Here is a 19,998-nt window from a genome sequence, read left to right as displayed (position 1 = left end):
TCAGCAGTCATTAATGCTGTGTGTAAATGTTGAGATCACCCTCAACAGAGTCCCACAACAGTGAAGTAAACCTATTTAGCTAAACCGGAACCTTCGCTTTAAAGCTGTAGTGGGTAAATATATCGGATTAAGATTATTTTGGCTATACCATAACGATTGAAACTGTGTAATTATCTTAAAATTAGCAACATTTTCTCTAAACAATAGCCTGGTGTAACTACTGCTCTGCTGGAGATGTGTAGAGACGCCGTACGATCTAAAGGGGGCGCTAATGCACAGTTTCTAATGTTTTCACACTTTTCTGATCGGTCGAATTTACTTCACCTGAGTACCACTTACTCTTATAGGCTTTTTAAAATAATAAGCATTGTATTTTACTCGTTCAGTTACAGTAAACGGTATGATTTAACGCAGCAGAAGGATGTTGAAGTGGCGGTGAAGTCTGTCTGTAAGTGTCGTGCTATGGAATTCGCGAGCGCTCAGTTAATACATTATCACTGCTGTTCACATTGATCGCAAGTGAAGGACAAACGAATCTTTTTCACAGAAGATGTTATTATGGGGACTTGTCTCTGGACACTGCTGTTTTTACTGCACTGCAATGAGGGGATTCATGGTAAGTCTGTCGATATTCGCGGAGTTTCGACGTTTCGTTAAAATCAGCGCTGTGAGTGCTTTGACCCGGGGAAGGTTTCACCATAAACATCAGTGTTTGCGGCTAAATATACGGGGTCACATAATATTAACACGAGCAAAAAGTTTCCAACCTTGTTCTGTAACATTTTGAAAAATTAATTTTCTTTACCATAGGTTGAGGGTTGATATGATTTGTCATTTAGGAGCCAAGTCGAGTATAAACTGGCGGATTCAGCATCTCGAATTTACATTTTGCTACACTGATGACGAACTTTTTTTCACAATAATATAATCGCTGTTTATATGAGAAGTGTTTTCTGTGAGATTATAATTACATTAATGTTAGAATATCGATAATTGTATTGATTTTAATGGAAACTTAGGGTTTTATGTTCTGTTGATGGGATTGAACACGTAAAATAAAATACTGTGAAGGAATTTTGTAATGTTAACGACAAACAGCTGATGGTTCATAATATTATTTCTATTTGCAATGGAAAACATTAAAATGTGTGTTGTTGTTTTTCAGCAGGGTGAAAAGTGATATTAAAGTAGTTTAGAAGCTAAAACACACGTAGACCTTCTTTGAATGTTTGAAGTTATTTATTTCAAGCATGTTGTAGTTGGTCAGTGCTGTAGTTAAAAGTTTTTCATTAGTGAGTGTGGATGTGTTTTGGCCAGCTGTGATGTTTTGTCACTGTAGATCCTTCATCCATCTGCAGGCTTCATGAACTTGCACACTGGCAGTGATGTCAGAAATGATGCACACAAACACAATAGATGTCTCAGAAAGAATAGGACACAAAAGCCCCCTTGAAGAAAATATGAAAATTCTTTACAAATCTGGGGCATGGTTTATGTATTGCACATGTCTTGTTCTGTTGTTTCTTTGTCATTTTTTAGATGCACGTGACATTTCGAGACATGAACAGACCGAGCAAAACATTTCACATGAATTCATGTGTTTAGTGGAATTATTAATATTTTGTGGAATTAGACTTGCATTGTTCTGATCTATGTCATTTTTATATATTTATGTTATTTTCAGTATTGGGTGTAACAATTCAATTCAATTTTATTTATATAGCGCTTTTCACAATGTTCATTGTTCCAAAGCCGCTTTACAGGAGAAAATTAAAATAAAAACACAAAAAAGGTCAAACACAGCACAATGCATGGTGTTTATAGAACAAGCAAGATTATTGTAGTAAATAATATCTAATAAATGCAGTCTCCCGGTGGTTTATTTAGCATATTTTGCATTAAGTGAAAACTTGGCTGAAAAGATGTGTCTTGAATCTAGATTTACATTTGGAGAGTGTCTGACCCTCGAATAGTATCGGGAAGGCTATTCCAGAGTTTAGGTGCTACGTATGAGAAAGCTCCGCCCCCTTTGGTGGATTTAGTTATTCTAGGTGTTATCAAAAGTCTGGAGTTTTGAGATCTTAGAGAGCGTGATGGGTTGTAGTGTGATAGAAGCTCTGTTAAGGAGGTAGGGGCTAAACCGTTTAAGGCTTTATAAGTGATTAAAAGAACTTTAAAGTCAATACGATACTTAATGGGTATCCAGTGAAGGGTTGATAACATTGGGGTTATGTGATCTTATTTTCTGGACCTGGTTATAACTCTGGCAGCTGCATTCTGAACTAACTGTATTGATGATGCAGGACAACCACTAAGCAGTGCATTACAGTAGTCAAGTCTTGATGTCACAAATGCATGAATAAGCTTTTCTGCGTCAGCAACACTTAAAATATTTCGTAACTTGGCAACATTTCTAAGGTAGAAGAAGGCTGTTTTTGTGACATTTGAGATGTGATTTTTAAATGACAGGTTGCTGTCTAATATAACGCCGAGGTCTTTAACTGTATTTGTTGGAGTAACAGTGCAGCCTTCAATTTGCAGGTTATAATCCGAAATATTCTGTTTACGTGTCTTTGGTCCGATAAGTAATATTTCTGTTTTATTCGAATTTAAAAGAAGGAAATTACTAGTCATCCAATGTTTTATATCTTCGATGCACTCTGCCAATTTGGATAGCTGGAAGGAATCATCTGGTCTTGATGAGATATATAGCTGAGTATCATCTGCATAACAGTGGAAGCTAATTCCATGTTTTCTAATAATGTTGCCAAGGGGAAGCATGTATATGGAGAATAGCAAGGGTCTAGGGTTGTCACGGTACCATAAACATGTCTTACGATACTATACCAGCTGAAGTATCTCGATACCAAGTAGTATCACGATGCTGTGCCATATAATTCAAATCTATACAAAAAAAAAACAGATTTAGATTAAACATTTTGTATTTACTATAGTAAACTGTATTATACTTTGCACTATAATATTTTGTTGTATTAATTGTACTAATTGGTTAAATTGTAGCAAATACTGTAAAAAAAAAAGTTTACTTATGTTTACTATGGTAAGACTCAAAAACACTAGTATCTATGAGTTATAGTAGTTTACTGTAGTAAATACTAAAGTACACTAGATCATTTTTCACGTGGGAACTAATTCAAATGTGTAACAAATTTAATTGATACAGCAGTCTTTATAAAGGGAAATATTAGGCTTACTTTAAATGCAGAACTAAGACGGCCAGTAGGTGGCGTCAATTTCCCACTGAGTTAGTGAATCATTTAACCAACTCGTTCAAAATACTAATTAGAATCATTCGTCCGAGTCATTCAAAACACACATTCATTTTGGAGATAAACACCGCAAAAAGGCAGATGTAAGTGTTCAAATGAATATTAATGCGCATATGCAACATTAACTACGGTACTACGATACTACCGTTTCAAAAATAGAGAGGCATTGCGGGTATTTTGAAGATTTAGCATCGCGATGCTACCGTAGCACCGGTACACCGTGCAACCCTACAAGGGTCCTAAAACCGATCCCTGAGGTAATCCAAAATTTACTTGCGTTAGATTTGACTAGTTACTAAGTAATTAGTTACTGTAATATAATTACTTTCCCCTAAAAAGTAAAGTAAGGGATTACTCTTATTTTTCTGTAATTAAATTACAGTTACTTCTGATGTAATTGAACTAAATTCTGTGTAAAATATTAAAATTACATCAAAATTATAAATCTAACTTTAAAATGTATGCTTTTATGTATCCTTCTCACATTTGTAATACTTTGATCAGTTAATAAGAATAATTTTGTAGTTATTAATTATTTATTTGAATTAATTAAATAAACTATCCTTGAATCAATTCTAATCAAAGTTGATGTAGGATATAGAAAGTAATAAGTAATTCAATACTTTTTGGAGAGAGTAATTTGTACAGTAATCTAATTACACTGTTAAATATGTAATTAGTGACTAGTAATTAATTACTTTTTCAGAGTAATTTACCCAACATTTATTATTTTACAGAGAGGAATAAGTGTTTTATAAGATAAAAATAGACTTGATATTTTAGCATTTTGAGGTTCGGCCTTCTGTCAATGGATACTAGACAAATACTATTATTTTGTCAATTTTGTGTTAAATAAGGAAGTGATTTTTTTAGAATTTACCCATCGGTCATCCTGGTTACTATTGAAACCATTGAAATCAACATATTGTTCAATCACTAAAAAATTATGTTTTGATAGAAATAACTCTACAAACTTGATATTACTTGTTTTGTAAATTTGCATTAGCAACATCTCAAACTGTGTGTGTTTTCTCAGGTCTACGTTTCACCAAAAATCCCTCGAACATCACAGTCACTCAGGGTAACATGGCCCGTCTGGGCTGTGCCTTTGAAGGATTGAGCGAACCAGAGATTGCATGGATGAAAGATGGAGAAAAGATATACAGCTCAGATCAAATGTACATCACGTTGGATGCGCACCATTGGGAGACCTTTCACAGGTAGGGTTGACTGTAATCTAAACTAAAATATAATGGTCGAAACTGAGAATTGAAACATCAGAAGTAGATAAAGGGGATGTTGGAATATGTGTTGATCTCAGGTTTGATCACACACAAGGATCGTCCTCTCTTTTTGCCTAGAAGAGAGTGTATTTAGTTGTCATGCGACCATGGTCATGAGATTGTGTCCCTGAAGTCTCTTGTTTTATTATTATCAGAAAACCAGAGCTACTGTTTGTTCTTTATTCATTAGATAACAAAGTAACTCCAAGCGATGATGTTTGCACATTCATTGTTGCCCATTATGTAGAGAAGAGAATATTTGTCAAGGACTTCTTGTTTTTCTCAGTAGATTATTTGTTTCTGTGTTCAGCCTCTGACGTTCTTACAAAAGTTATACAAACTTAAATTTGACCTTGTTTAAGATCATTCTTGAGCATAGTAAATTATGTGTTATTAAATCTGAGTATAGCACCACAAAACAAGACATTTCATGCACTTTCTTTTCTTGTGTATCAAAGGATTAAAGGAAGGAAAGTTGTTTAGATGAAGTTGAGATGGTTATTTAATTGGGGGCTGAGCCAGTAAATAATAAAGACTCCTGAACACACCATTAAAAATACCATAAAATCGCATTTCACGAGCTGCCGGAAGTTTGAATTTTCTTGTGATATGCAGGCAGGTTAAAGGGATAGTTCACCCGAAAATGAAAATCTGTCATGAATTACTCACTCTCTAGTTGTTCCAAGCCTGTATAAATTTCTTTGTTTGGTTGAACACATAGAAAGATATTTGGAAGAATGCTTGTAACCAAACAGTTCTTGGCCACCATTGACTACCACAGTAGGAAAAATGACAATGTAGTCAATAGTGCCTCAGAACTGTTTGCTTTCCTACATTCTTCAAAATATCTTCTTTTGTGTTCAACAGAACAAAAAAAATAAGTTAATACTGTGGTAGTCAATGGTGTCCAAGAACTGTATGGTTATAAGCATTCTTCCAAATATCTTTCTCTGTGCTCATCAAAACAAAGAAATGTATACAGATTTGGAACAACGCGAGGGTGAGTAAATGATAACAGAATTATTTTTGGGGGGTTGAACTATCCCGTTAACTTAGCTCTTCGTGTGAACAGATATCCGCATGTAATGCACATAAGCATTAGTAACATGAGCTTGCTGCACTAAATGCTGTTTTGGCCGGTAATCCCTTGCACGAGCACTGACGCGGTCCGGTCGCCTGTGATTCAGATGCTGAGCTAGACTGGACTAAAAACAGTTTGGTGGAAATTGGCTTTTAAAGGGTTTGTCTGCTGTAAGATTAGGCATAAGAGGATAACAAACAGGGAAACATGGCCAGAGAAAGTCACATGGGTAAAGTGTTGCCAGCCTAATCTATAAATGTCTTTAATAGTTTCTCTTGCTTGCGATCATTACTGTAAAAACAAATGTAAATCCCACACATTTCTTCAGCGTACATGCAGTTGCTTTGTCCAACTAAAGTAAAAATCGGTTGATACTGTTTTATGAAAATGTGTGCTTTCGTCAAGTTTTCAGTCATTTTGTGGATGAAGTAGCCATTTTTTCTCTTCAGCGTTAAATCCGTGCAACAGCAGGACGCTGGGAAGTACTGGTGCGAGGTGGAATATCACGGCACAATCATTTCCTCTGAGCCTGCTTGGGTCACAGTCGAAGGTTTGACAATGGCTTCTAACACCGCTTTCCTGGGGCATATCTTGTTCCTTCAGTACAATACAGTCCTTTACATTACAAAACAATCTGTTATTTAACATTATTCTATTTTACGCTGTGTTTTCAGGTGTGCCTCACTTTGTAGTGGAGCCCAGCGATGTGGCCGTTTTTGCAGGAGAGCCCTTTAACCTGACGTGTGCCGCACGAGGTCCTCCAGACCCTGTGGAGGTGTTGTGGTGGCTGGGAGGTGAACAGAAGGGTGACTTCATGGCCTCCCCTTCAGTTCTCTTTGTTAAAGGTGAGATGCATCAAAGCTTAAATCAGGTTGGTCCAGTATGTTCGAGGCCTTGTCCACTAGAAAAACTAGGGAAACTTTTTCTCGTTTTGTTTGATCTTTTTTCTCTGTTTTGGTCTTTCATCCACACTGAGACTATACAGGTTTTTGAGAACATTCTCTAAAGCAGATAGATTTGAAAACGCTGTTTTGGCATTGAATGTGCTTTATGAAAATCATTTTCCCTTGTTGCTTTGGCAGCTCTCCAGTTTGGTAATGGTAATGTACGTTTTAGATACTTCAGATTGCATTTCTTCAAAGGAAACCGTATGTTTACAAGAAGTTGTTGTTCGGACAAAAAAATCTGAGGACACTATTACTTGCTTTAGCTACTTTATATTATTGTATCCATGGCAACAGATGCATTTCATGCACATCAACTCTTTACATATGCATTTCCTTTACATTTTTAAGACGCAAAAACATTAATTTGCAGAACTAGGGATATAAAGATTACTCACTAAATATATTTTCTTCACTACAATAAAACAGCATATAGTGCCTTGCAGGGAGTTTCAAAAACGCAAAAACAACAAATCAAGCTTTTGAACCAGTTAAAAACAACAATCCAAAAGAACTGACTTATTTGAGAAAGAGAGAGATTCTACATTTATATTTAGCAGACGCTTTTATCTAAAGCGACTTACAGAGAGTTCAGGGAGCAATAAGCGAGCAATAATACAATAGGTGCTAATACAAAGTTACTAGTTTCAACAAAAGCTTAGTTTTTTTCTTCTTCTAGTGGAATGTGTTTGACTTTTGCTTGATCACAAGGCAAATGTGACATAAAAACAGTAATGTTGTTTTTTCACACTGTGAGATTACATGTTGTCACAAATAACGTGTTACTGGAAAACACAACAATTACATTATGAAACATCATATGAAACGTTGTTGTTTCAAAAATCCTCTTTCAGATCTTTGAGGTGAAACACTTGGCAGTTGAATTGAAGAACTGAATCAATTGTTGTTTATGGTGGGTGGGGCAACTTTAGGCTTTGGTCTTTGTAGAAATGAGTTTTCTTTGGAGCAGGTATTGAAATTATAGTCTGTTAAAGAGCATTGTGAGATATTTGTAACCATGAAATGACGCTTAATATTTCTTTTGGTTTAATGAATATGTATAGGTTTCATTTCTAATGTCATTATGGTGTAAAAACATTCTGTTGGTGACGTATAATGTTAAGATTGAGCTCACGTCCTGCCTTTACATTCTGTAACTGGATCCTATAGCTCTGAGTGAGTGCATTATAGTGATCAATACTAAAGCCCAGTAAAGTTAACTTTCCATTTTTAGCAGCCCATGCTGAGAAAGCATTGAGTCACGATTTCTATGTAAGTCTATGTCTCCTTTCCACATTAACAGCTACCTTCACCATGTGCATAAATGGGTTTGTGAGACAAACTCTCTCACTGCTGGTCAAAGACATGTGTCAGAATACCAGAGCCGTCATTGCATTGTTCATAAGGCAAGCTGAGACATGAAAAACTGTCAGTACGAGCAAAGTGAGGCAAAACCTGTGAACAGCGATGTGTTTTTCATGTGTTTGACAGGTGTAAATGGGAGTGTAAAGTTTTACTGTGAAGCCAGGAACACACGAGGCATCTCTGTGTCCCGCACAGGCACGGTGCACATTAAAGGTGAGACACATCACACGCACAAACACTGCACAGATTTATATGTCTGTAGTTAAATACAAATGCAAAATCGTTTTTTTTTTGTTATTATAACAACTGCAATAAACTGTCAACTACACAAATACGATCACCAGAAGGTTGAAGGTTAAAAGCATGCATTTTGTCATTGCTCTCTCAAAAAGGGTGTTTAAAAAGAATAACACGTTTTTGTGTTAAAGAATTTTTACACATTGGGCCCTATTTTAACGATCTAAGCGTATGGTCTAAAGCGCATGGTGCAAGTCCACTTAAAGCGATAGTTCACCCAAATATGAAGATTCTGTCATCATTTACTCACCCTCTTGTCATTTCAAACCTGTATGACTTTCTTTCTTCTGCAGAACACAAAAGAAGGTATTTTGAAAAATGTTGTTGACTGAACAGCGATGGCAGCCATTCACTTGCATTGGTTTTGTGTCCATACAATAGAAGTCAATGGGTGCCACTGCTGTTCGGTTATCAACATTCTTCAAAAATCTTTTGTGTTCTGCGGAAGAAAGAAAGTCATACAGGTTAGAAATTACAAGAGGGTGAGTAATGATGACCGAAATTTCATTTTGGGTGAGCTATCCCTTTAACTCAGTTCTGCCCATTACACATTATATCTTTACAAAAAACTGTACTCTCACGTCACATGCATGGATGTACGTTTCACATGTAAATTAAAAAATACTGTAGATGAGCGTCCAGCTTGAGTTTTTTAGTTCACCCAAAAATGAAAATTCTCTGATTATTTACTCACCCTCAAGTTGTCTTAAAATTTTGTACAAAAAACTGTTCTGGGGCACTATTGACTTTCACAGTAGGAGTAAAACATTTTTTGTACAGTTTTAGAGCAACTTGAGCAATCCTGTTGACAGATTGTTTTGTTTTTAAACCAAAAGTTTTAATAGTGTATGTTTCTCTTTATGTGTGATTTTGTGAACAGTCCGTCCAGATTCCCCTCAGGGTATCAGGGTGCATCAGGCATCTGAAAGTAACGTTACACTAACATGGAGCGCAGGTTTCACCGGACATTCACGTCTTTCTACCTGCACTATACAGGTAGAGTATTCCTGTTTTCTACATGGTGTGATTGAGTTTCAAATGATTAAAGCCCATGTCTTGTGTTCTTATTTCTGTCATGGTTGTGGTCATTTAAAAAGTTAAAGTGGACAAATGAGCTTGAGTGATGTTGAAAAAGGGCAACTTAAAAGTTGTATATACAACATAATCCAAGCCTTCTGAAGTCATTTGGTTGCTTTGTCAAATAAATTACTAATCACTAGGTAATCACTGTTATCTCCTTAATTCTCATGTGCCGTATTTCAATGTACGTAAATGAGATCTTAACGGTCCAGTGTATGAAGTTTAGCGACATCTAGCGGTGAGGTTGTGAATTGCAACCAACGGCTGACTCCTCCTCTCCCTTTCGAAGCACTATGGTGGCTGACACAGGGCTAAGATGTTGTCACGTTTTTGCTTCTTTGCCGAACGGAGAAACCGTATTTACAAAACGCGTTTTGTAGCGCAGTTTGTCCGTTTAGGGCTACAGTAGAAACAACATGGTGAATTCCATGCAAGGGGACCCGCTTGTATGTAGATAGAAATAGCTCATTCTAAGGTAATAAAAACATAACGCTTCATTATGTAAGGTCTTTATACACCTCTGAAGACATAGTTATGTATATTATATTGCATTTCTGTCAATAGAGCCTCTAAAAATTACACATTGGACCTTTAAGAGTTACAGTGAAAGATAGTTAATTCTTTTAATAAATTATTTACCCAGATTATCCTTTCCCCCTTCGAATGTCTTCAGAAGACTTGGAATATAGTGCAGAAGTCTTCATTTTCTACATTCAAACCTACAAGCACAAAAATGAAATGTGTTTTAGATGAAAATTATCTTTCTCTACCCCATCTGCAGATGTCCAGGGGAGCTGGAAGAAAGGTGAAACTTCCTGATGTAGATTTGCCAGTTCCGCCATTCCAGCACATGTTTGATTCACTCCTCAGTCATTCAAACTACAGCGTGAGAATCCGCTGTGATAATGAAGTGGGGTCTTCACCCTTCTCACAATGGGTGGACTTTTATACTCCAGAGGCCGGTATGTAACAGTAGATAAGATAATGACGTCCTGCAGTGATGTGTTGGGTCGTGTAAATATAAACGACTGCTCTAGCAAGACAAAAACCAATCCACATTCACATGCCAGTATTTGTCTCTGTAGACGAAGAGTGTTAGGATTCCTCGAAGGAAGGAAGGACGGAAGAAAATTGTGTTTGTAGAACTCAGACTCATCTTAAAAGATGCTTATAGCTTTCTGCAACATGCTTTTATTGCATACATCTCTAAATGAGTTGTTTTTAGATCAAGAAGGGCTGTATTAGAAATGACGATTTAATTCTCAACCATGGTGGGCCAACTACTCCATTAGAAAAGTTCTGAAAAGCACGATTCTATACGACGCACATTTTTAACATTCCATTGAGACTGAAATCATTAGCCATTCCGACCAACGTTTCGGTGGGTTGGAAGTAAACAAACAGCCCAGAGAGCCGGTTCTGGCCTGGGGACTGGAAGAGGAGGAGCCGACGGGGGTTTTGGGGGAGCAGAAGGGATTTCTGATGTTGACCCTATTTGCATGTTTGTAAACTGGTAGCACTGGCCACAGTCCAGCAGATTCCAGGCTGAGTGGTACAATGTGCTATTGTGTGTGTCCCCAATCCATTTCAATGCACGGTTGCGTGTACGGAGTCTAATGTGCTGCCATGTGCTGTACAGGCAGAGGGTGGCATTGCAACCTGCTGCTGAAATTAATTCTGCATTTATCAGCTGTGACTTTGTTTATTGTTGTGCAGAGGCATTCTCGACTCTTGACCCCATACTGTTTTCTGCAGTGTGGCAGTTGACTCATGCACATGCTCATTTTTGCAATGTTTATATCTTTTATACACAGCACCATTAGCTGCTCCAAAGAACTTGACCTTTGAACTCACAGAGCAGCAGCTGACTCTGTCCTGGGCGCCGCTGGAGGAGGCGGAGCTACGGGGACGATTACTAGCATATAAAGTACAATGGAGCCAGGGAGGAGAGAGTCAGGTACAGTATTATTCAGTGATAACATGAGCCACACTAACAGAATACATTCAGGCATATGAAGATAAATAAATATTTCCTGTTTTTTATAGTAAAAATCTGGTAGTTTATAAGATTATTGAGACTTGTTTCACTCAGAAGGGTTTTATTTTTTTCCCAGATCAATGACCAGAAATGTATTCTTACGTTTATCTCATATCCTCACAACGTGATCAAGTTACAGATTCTACAATGACTCACCGTAATGACCAAACATGAGCTCTGGAGACACATATAAACCTCTGTTTTTACGACAGCATCGAATTGTAATGTGCAGATTTATGTTTACAAGGTGGTTAAGTTGTTTAAACCTGACAATCCAGATTGACAACTGTTTTTGAACTTTCTGGAAATGTAGATGACTCGGTAGTTTGATGACGGCGTGACCGCGTTTTGTAATGACTCACAATGACATCATTTTACACTTTAAATAATTCGCCCAAAAGTAAAAATCATTTGCTCATCCTCATATTTTGTGTTTGACTTTATCTTTTGTAGAAAACAAGAGGAGAAAATTAGAATGTTTAGAACAACATTAGAAGGTTTGGAACAACATGAGCGTAAAAAACCCCCCCAAAAACATTTTGATCAATTATTTCAAATATGTCCTTCTTTAATGCTGTTCTTTTTAGCAGTTTCATTTTATTCAGTTAATTTATTTGATCACATGGGGTTCTGGAATACTTGATTCAGATTGGTCAGTCACAACATTTTATAGACTGTTTCATCGGACGCACAGGCCTGGTCGTTAATTTAGAATCTGTGTTTGTTGATCGGTCTGGCTAGTGGCTAATAATATAACTATTTATATTTAATTTAATGTTGATTTATATTAATATTTTATTAATAAACAATTTGTTGAATGGGTCGCGTGTAACTTTGTCACATTTAAGGTTAGTCAAGTAACGTTTCTTCTACTGGTAACCCAAAATAAATACTTTTAACTTGCTAGCTAGTGTAATTTACTTGTTAATTTTTTTGCTTGTCAGAAATAATCTGCAGGGATTCTTTGCGGACGTTAATTATTTAATTCTCTTTAATTCTTTGCGGGCATGTACCGGAAGTTAAGATTGGACCACAAAAGCGTGCATGCGCGCTTTGAAACCGTCTATAGTCAGATATGTTTGTGAAATGACTGTCCTTGTCAACAACTGTGTTGGTTTTCATGTCTCTTGTGTCACCGACAAACAAGTCTTATTCTGTTCTGTTTACAGGACTCCTTACTGTTCAAGGAAAACTACGCTCACCTCTCGGGCGCCGGGCGATTCTTTAACTCCACTTTTCAGGTTTCGGCCTGCACGGCGGTAGGATGTGGTCCGTGGAGTCAGCCGATTCTTGTGATGCCTGCATCAGGTCTGTCCATTCACATTGTCATACTGTATCTAAAACAGTCATTTTAGTTATGTAACAGCGTTTGACATAATACATACAATATATTGTGCTGATAATGTGTGGTTTACGATACAGAAGTGTAGTCATTTGAAACATGCCGTATAAACTCAAGGCCCTTTTGAGCTGAAGTAGCTTTCAATGCTGTTGTGTCATTTCAGCTACACAAGCTCAGACCCAGAGGGGCCACATTTGGGTCGGGCTGCTTTTTGGACTTCTTGTGGCCACCATGGTGGGGCTCCTGTTGACTGTTCTATTACGGAAAAGGGGGAAAGAGACACAGTTCGGGTGTGTTTTTCAGAATTAAATAAATATTTCAAGTTATGTTATGTTTATTTAAGACATATTTAACTTGCGAATTTTCTTGAAAAGTGCGCCATCTGGTTGTCTTTGAAATTTGTTTTTAGGTCTGCATTCACAGCTCCAGGAACAGAGGCCCAAGTCACTTTTACTGCTGCCAGATCCTTCAACAGGCAATACCCTGAACTCCCAGAATGCACTTGTAAGTGTGTACTATTATTGACATGCTACATGGTTATAGACACGTTTGCTGTGTTGTAAATGGTGAAATTGGACTGTGTTTCCCTCTAGTGGACAGTCTTGGAATCAGTTGTGACTTGAAGGCCAAGCTACAGGATGTTCTCATCTCTGAAAGGCTCTTAACTCTGGGACGCATGCTTGGCAAAGGTTGGCTAAGTTTTTATTAGTCCTGTGTTGTTGAAAATCAGATCAATTGGTGAATAATCTGACTAGTCGAGACTAGTTTGAAAAATAACCGTACTCACTGGAAGTGTATGAATGGCTCATGGGTTTGGTTTGGTTTTCTAGGTGAGTTTGGTTCCGTGAGAGAAGCGTTTCTCAAAACAGAGAATAACTCCGGGCAGAAGGTTGCTGTGAAGGTCCTCAAAAGTAAGGAAACGTGCAAAAGCTACGAGCAGTGGAATGTGCACGGATCATTTTGTCAAGTCTTTACATGTTGGTGTCATTGTTACTGTTCAGTAATTCATGTTTCTCTTCACACAGCTGATATTAACTCAACCAGTGACATTGAACAGTGTCTTAAAGAGGCGGCATATATGAAGGACTTCCACCATCCCAATGTCATTCAGCTTATTGGTTAGTGGACACACTTCTCCTTTAATGAAATTTTACTTTATGGTTTTTTTCATTATTTCTCTACAGAACAATTTAAGTTAAACCAAATGTTATCTTGGCCAGTGTTCTTCTCTAAACAGTTTGTGATTAATACTGTTTTATTTAACTATTGACTATTTAAAGCACCAATGTGTAGATTTTAGCGGCATCTAGGGGTGAGGTTGCGAATTGCAGCCAACGGCTCACTCCACCCCTCCCTTTCTAAGAACTACGGCGGAGTTAACGGATGCTCCGCCCAAGCCGTCTAACTCACTTCATTTGAGATGGATAGTCATTTCAGGGCGGAAGTGCATTTTCAGATTTTAACTGAAGATTATGAGGGTACATGAATTTTAATAATGACCCACATTGATAAGCTACTGTATTTACTATAAACGCTGCGATATTTCACGAAAAAATAAGAATTGTCATTTTTAATTTCACTGGGACTTTAAAGTGGTCATATGACACGGCTAAAACGAATATTATCGTTTGTTTTAGATGTGATGTAATGTGTATACACGATTTAAGGTTCAAAAACGCTGTATTTTCCACATACCGTGCATGTTTGTATCTCCTCTTTGCCCCGCTGATTTTTAACAAAGCTCATTGCTCTGAAAAGCGAGGTGTGCTATGATTGGCCAGTTAACCTGTATGTAGTGATTGGTCGAATACTGCAAGCTTTGACGGAAATGTTACGCCTCTTACCATATTCGGAACATCAGGTTCCCAAGCAATTGTACTGACAGGTGATAAAATGTCATCGGTACTTCCTTATATCATTTCGAGCCCGAATCTGATCCGGAAAATGAAGATGATCAAGCCGATACACCAACTTTGCCAGCGCGACTTGAGCAGGATGTAAAGGATTGGTAAGGTTTTATTAAATAAATATTATGTTAAATAGTTAAAAACTATAGCTAAGTGTTTTACCTTTTATATACGAGGTTATAAAGACTATAAACAAACAACCATATACATCATACAGAGTTTGTTTGAGACAGAAACAAGCATTCGGTTTTAGTCGTCTCATCTTTTGGCATGGCAAACAAAGAGTCTTTCTTTTCGCAACGAAACACACAGCATCTCCGCGACATGGCTGTGACAGTGACGATACAATGAGATTTACAGGTACGCCCACTTTACTTGCGTTTAGATTTGGGCGGTCTTAGTCAAGTCATGTTACGAAGTGACGTACATTCGTCGGGGTGTGGTTACACGAGGCGTTTCAGGCAGGTCTGGGTGAGCATTCGCTTTTAGATAGAATGCATCTTTTGTTCCCACACTTTCATTTTTGCAATTTTACGTGTCTAATACATGCATGGGCAACTTATAACACACCAAAGACACAGAAAAACATGTATTCGCGCCATATGACCCCTTTAACAATTACGAATGCGTGAAGGTAGCTAAACTTCATATTGCTTCTATAGGGAAATCTTAAGTTCGTTCTCAAGTTTCAGGCATTTATTAGAAACGTTCTTGATATATAAACGTTAAACTAGATTCTATGGAGATGATATGTTTTTGTGAATTCATTTGTGCAGGGGTGAGTCTACACAGAAGAGCTCAGCAGCGGCTGCCTGTTCCCATGGTAATCCTGCCCTTCATGAAACATGGAGATCTTCACACTTTTCTTCTTATGTCTCGACTTGGAGATGAACCATTTGTAAGTTTGTCCTGATACCTTTTAACCTCCTTACACATTTATTCATTTGAAAGAAGCTTTTATTCAAGCAGGTATACGTATTATCCGTTTGTGTTGTCTAGGAATCGAACCCATCATTTAAGCGTTACACCATGATTTATCAGTTGAGCTACACACATACTGACACACAACAGACATTGCGTCTGTTGCTTATTACTCAACAGTATGTTCATTTAAATAAACAACCACATTGGATAACGTTTCATGCATTGTATCAGTTGTTGAAGAATTGAACAACTCTTAAATGAATTGCATTTTAATAGCATTGTATTTATATGCCTTTTGTAATGTAATAAAATAATGTAATGTTGTTGTCTCTTGTTTTTCTAGACCCTCTCTGTGCAAATTCTGATTCAGTTCATGCTGGATATCGCTCGAGGGATGGAGTATCTTAGCAACAAAAACATCATCCACCGGGATTTGGCTGCCCGCAACTGCATGTGAGTTTTTCCATTTGTGTTTGTGTAAAAAGCTGCTGCTCATCATGTTTAAATGGCAGTCTGCATTGATATCTTATAACACTAAATAAAATATCTCTATTCCCATGCATCTTTGATTTTAGGTTGAATGAAAATATGACAGTATGTGTAGCAGATTTTGGTCTCTCGAAGAAAATCTACAGTGGAGACTATTACAGACAAGGGTCTGTCTCAAAGTTGCCTGTCAAGTGGATCGCTCTGGAAAGCTTAGCAGACAATGTCTACACAACACAGAGTGACGTGGTATGAATACAGTACCTGTGTTCTCACTACTAGTACTAGACATTTTCCTCTTGTTCTTTTGAAAAAATGTTTATCTTTTCTTTACTCTGTATACAGATGTTTAGACTTTGTTAGGCTGGTCAAGTTGATGTTTTTTGTACTAGTGGGCATTTGGTGTGACCATGTGGGAGATCATGACCAGAGGCCAGACACCTTATCCAGGAGTAGAGAACTCAGAAATTTATGAGTATCTCATCAAGGGAGAAAGACTCAAACAGCCTCCAGACTGCCCTGTTGACATGTAAGTTTTAGTTCTTTAAGTATATAAATTCTGTAAAATACTTATTTTTGTATTATATATACAATATAAAGGAACTGATCATTAAGGCAAACAATAATTCAACATAACTATATTTCTTTATCACTATATCAGATTTTCACTTCATGGTATTATCGGGATATTTGCTGAAATATATGCATGTCATTTTTAAATAAATAATCAGTCCATGTATGACCAGTGATCAATAATTATAGTATCTCTTTATCACAATATCAGATTTTCACTTCAAAGTATTATCATAATGTTATCGTGATATTAGCAGAAATAGATAGTTTTTTTCAATAAATAAACAATCAGTCAATGTATGGTCAATAATTATATTTCTTTATCACAATATCAGATTTTTACTTCATGGTGTTATCGTGATATTCGTAGAAATAGATATAGTTTTAAAATGAATAATCAGTCAATATATGACAATATATGAATTATTATAATGAATTATTATAGTTTTAAAATGAATAATCAGTCAATATATGACAATATATGAATTATTATAATATTTATTTATTACAATATCAGATTTTCACTTCATGGTATTAACGTGATATTACAGCGATATCCACAGAAATAGATAGAATATTCAGTCAATGTATGACCAATGAATGGCACTCTGTGGCTCTTAAAACCAAATTTGAAACAGGTGCTAAATTATGTACAATATTATATGTGTAGAGATATCACAATATCAACAATTGAGGTTTTTAATATTGCGGATATTTTCAATACTGATATATCGAGACATCCCTTATTTAACATTATAAATGCTATATATATGTTATGGTACTTATGTTTCATTTTTCCTTTACCTCCAGTTATGAGGTCATGCACAGCTGTTGGTCTCCTGTTTCAAAGTGTCGCCCTAGTTTCCAATACCTGATCGATCAGCTGGAGGTTCAGTGGGCAAAGCTAAATCCAGCTCCTGAAAAAGACGCAATGCTGTATGTGAACCTGGAGGATGATGAAGAGCAGGCCTCTGGGCCAGGGTTTGATACAGGGACGCGTAGTAGCGATGAGCCCTCGTGGGGGGTGCCCTGGCTGTGCGCAGGTATGGAGGACGATGAGAAGAACTGGCTAATGGTGCCATCAGGTGCTGCACTTGCTATTGATGGAGACTATCGGTACATCATCGGTCCACACGGCACAGATGATGAGACCAGACACTCTGACGATGGCCAATCGGAAGACATCAGAGACGAAGAAGAGGATGTCATCATTAATGTGTGATTTTTTGTGTGTTCCCTCTGTGTCTGTTGCACAAGTGGAGAAACTTTGGTAAAAGAACAACAGCACTATAAAGATACTAAGCATTCCTACGATGTCGCACTGGGAAATGCCCAGGAATAATGCTAAGAACTTTTCTCCATGCTAACTCTAGGGGCATGAAGCACCTTGTGAACAATCAGCTGCTAATACGTTTTAGAAAAATTATTTGTGGACACGTAATTTCAATGCTAATTGATATTCACTTACTAATTCTGACTGTAGAAATGCCGTCATTTTTAGAGTAAAATCTGTGATTTATGAAGTGTTTTGTACAGTACATTCTTGTTAGAAATTAAGTGTTGTTTGTGCTGGTACAGTCAGAATTTTTTGTATGTTTTGTACTTGTGACTTCCCAGTTGCTGGGGTTCACAGATTAGGTGCCTTCATTTAAAAGTTTTTACAAAAACTGATTTTTTGTATTTATAACCTGCAGCGAGTTAAAGAGATGGCTCACCAGAAAAAAATCCTCCCATCATTTATTCACCCTCATCCCATTCAAAACCTGTATATGACTCTTTTTTTCTGTGGAGCACAAAAGAAGATATTTCGAGAAATGTCTCGGTGGTTTTGCGGCAATGAATTGAAGTGAGTGGGGGCAAATGTTTTTGTTTATCAAATTAGTTCTTTAATTAATCTTTTGTGTTCTGCAAAAGACATTAAGTCATACAGATTGGACATGACATGAGGGTGAGTAAATGAAGAATTTTCATTTTTTGGGTGAACTGTCCCTTTTAGGCAAACCCTCATTGCAGCATTCTGAGAATGGGATATCAAGGGACTTGAGGTTTATTTTTGTTTATGCTATGTGGAATGATTATTCTGCAAAACCAAGCATTACAGAACCACGACAGCTTGTTTTGTTTTGTTGTTTTTTAGCTTTTGTTCTATTGTAGTTCATCACTGCACAGCTAAAGCTGATTTTAGAGTGTTAAATCATTTGTAAACGCTTTGGATAAAGGCAACTGCTAAATGATTAAATGTAAATGATGTAATAAACTGTCTTGTTTGTTGTAGATCTTATCCATTGTCAAGTTTTATGAACTATTAAAGCTGATCTCCGTTCGCTCATCTACAGGTCTTTTTGCACCTGCCATTAACATGTCATATCTCTGCATTACACTTATTTCAAAATAAAGCAGATAGACTTTTTTACAGTTAAACCAAGACATATTTAACATGTGTTTGGAATGCAGACAGTAAAAAAATTAAGATGTATATATTGCAAATGGCAAGAATATTGCAGAGTTTGTTGGGCATTTGGATGGTGTTTACAAACTGTGATCAAAAATGTAAATAAAACATTCATTCTCAAAATATTCTACATTGATTTTTATTGGGCGTGGCTTCAAACCTAACAAATATAAAGCAAAGATCAAGGATTTAGAGACAGTCAATTACCACTACAGATTATAAAATGGTGTCGAAATAACTTCACACACAATCGTTTGTAAAATTGTTAAGTACCAAATAAGGCAGTATTCTTGCTATTATGTATTATGCGCCTTTACCTCTGCAATGCGTCGTATTCATACTTTACTCCGGTGTGCTACCTCCCATACAAAACATAACCCCTCCCCCAACCCCTAACCTACAGTCGGTGTGAGGGTAGCACAAAATATCAGAATTGCACGCTGTACATTAAATATTCAATCAAATGGTATATACATCTCCCCAAACTTCTTCCGCTTTACCATTGTTAAAGCCCTTCCATGTTTTGCACGTGACGTTTCCTCAGAATTGCGTTGCGCTGATCAGACGATCGATAGCCTTTAAAGTATATTTGTCCTTAAGTCTATGTTTTCACCTCGATATCAACCTTAAGCTCGCATCTTTGTCCCGTTGCTTCACACAGGAAAAACTATATTCTGTCTTTCCAAGCGATCAAAATCGACTCAGCGAATCGAGGCAACCATGACGTAAACAAAGGCGTTAAGTAAACGCATGCGCGATACAACCAACGAGTCTCTTCATGCAGCTGTTGCGCCTGCGCGAGTCGCACGAGGACCAACGTGCACCGTTGTGAGCAGCGACGTCATGACGTCACATCACGCATGGTAACCTCAGAGGGTGAGACGCACGGTGTATTAATGTGAGAGGGGGAGATCGTAAAACAACATAAACGAAGGC

The 19,998-nt window shown here is 37.2% G+C and overlaps 1 protein-coding gene across 2 annotated transcripts; it reads left to right on the top strand.

Annotated features, from left to right (window-relative positions):
- Positions 1-292: 292 nt before the first annotated feature.
- On the top strand, positions 293-18,884 carry tyro3 (TYRO3 protein tyrosine kinase). 2 transcript variants are annotated; one of them, XM_057343204.1, is made up of 20 exons: positions 293-448; positions 548-616; positions 4,327-4,510; positions 6,104-6,204; positions 6,329-6,499; positions 8,090-8,176; positions 9,141-9,256; positions 10,122-10,302; positions 11,155-11,297; positions 12,548-12,686; positions 12,884-13,010; positions 13,130-13,224; positions 13,314-13,409; positions 13,551-13,631; positions 13,746-13,838; positions 15,404-15,525; positions 15,895-16,004; positions 16,127-16,286; positions 16,430-16,566; positions 17,421-18,884. In XM_057343204.1, exons 2-20 carry the CDS (start codon positions 559-561, stop codon positions 17,830-17,832), a joined length of 2,613 nt encoding a protein of 870 aa, XP_057199187.1. In that variant the 5' UTR covers positions 293-448; positions 548-558; the 3' UTR covers positions 17,833-18,884. The 2 variants fall into 2 exon arrangements, with proteins under 2 accessions (XP_057199187.1, XP_057199188.1); XM_057343205.1 differs by lacking the exons at positions 293-448; positions 548-616 and adding an exon at positions 627-2,576.
- The last annotated feature ends 1,114 nt before the right edge of the window (positions 18,885-19,998 follow it).

This window comes from Triplophysa rosa, linkage group LG10 (genome assembly GCF_024868665.1).
Source record: "Triplophysa rosa linkage group LG10, Trosa_1v2, whole genome shotgun sequence".
NCBI lineage: Eukaryota > Metazoa > Chordata > Actinopteri > Cypriniformes > Nemacheilidae > Triplophysa > Triplophysa rosa.
The sequence above is the reverse complement of the archived record's forward strand: the minus strand, read 5'-3'. Positions and strand labels throughout refer to the sequence as shown.

Coding starts and splice junctions, on each gene's coding strand:
- tyro3 (XM_057343204.1), top strand. CDS start 559: ATGGGGACTTGTCTCTGGACACTGCTGTTTTTACTGCACTGCAATGAG. Junction 617..4,326: donor CTGCAATGAGGGGATTCATG/GTAAGTCTGTCG, acceptor GTGTTTTCTCAG/GTCTACGTTTCACCAAAAAT. Junction 4,511..6,103: donor CATTGGGAGACCTTTCACAG/GTAGGGTTGACT, acceptor TTTTCTCTTCAG/CGTTAAATCCGTGCAACAGC.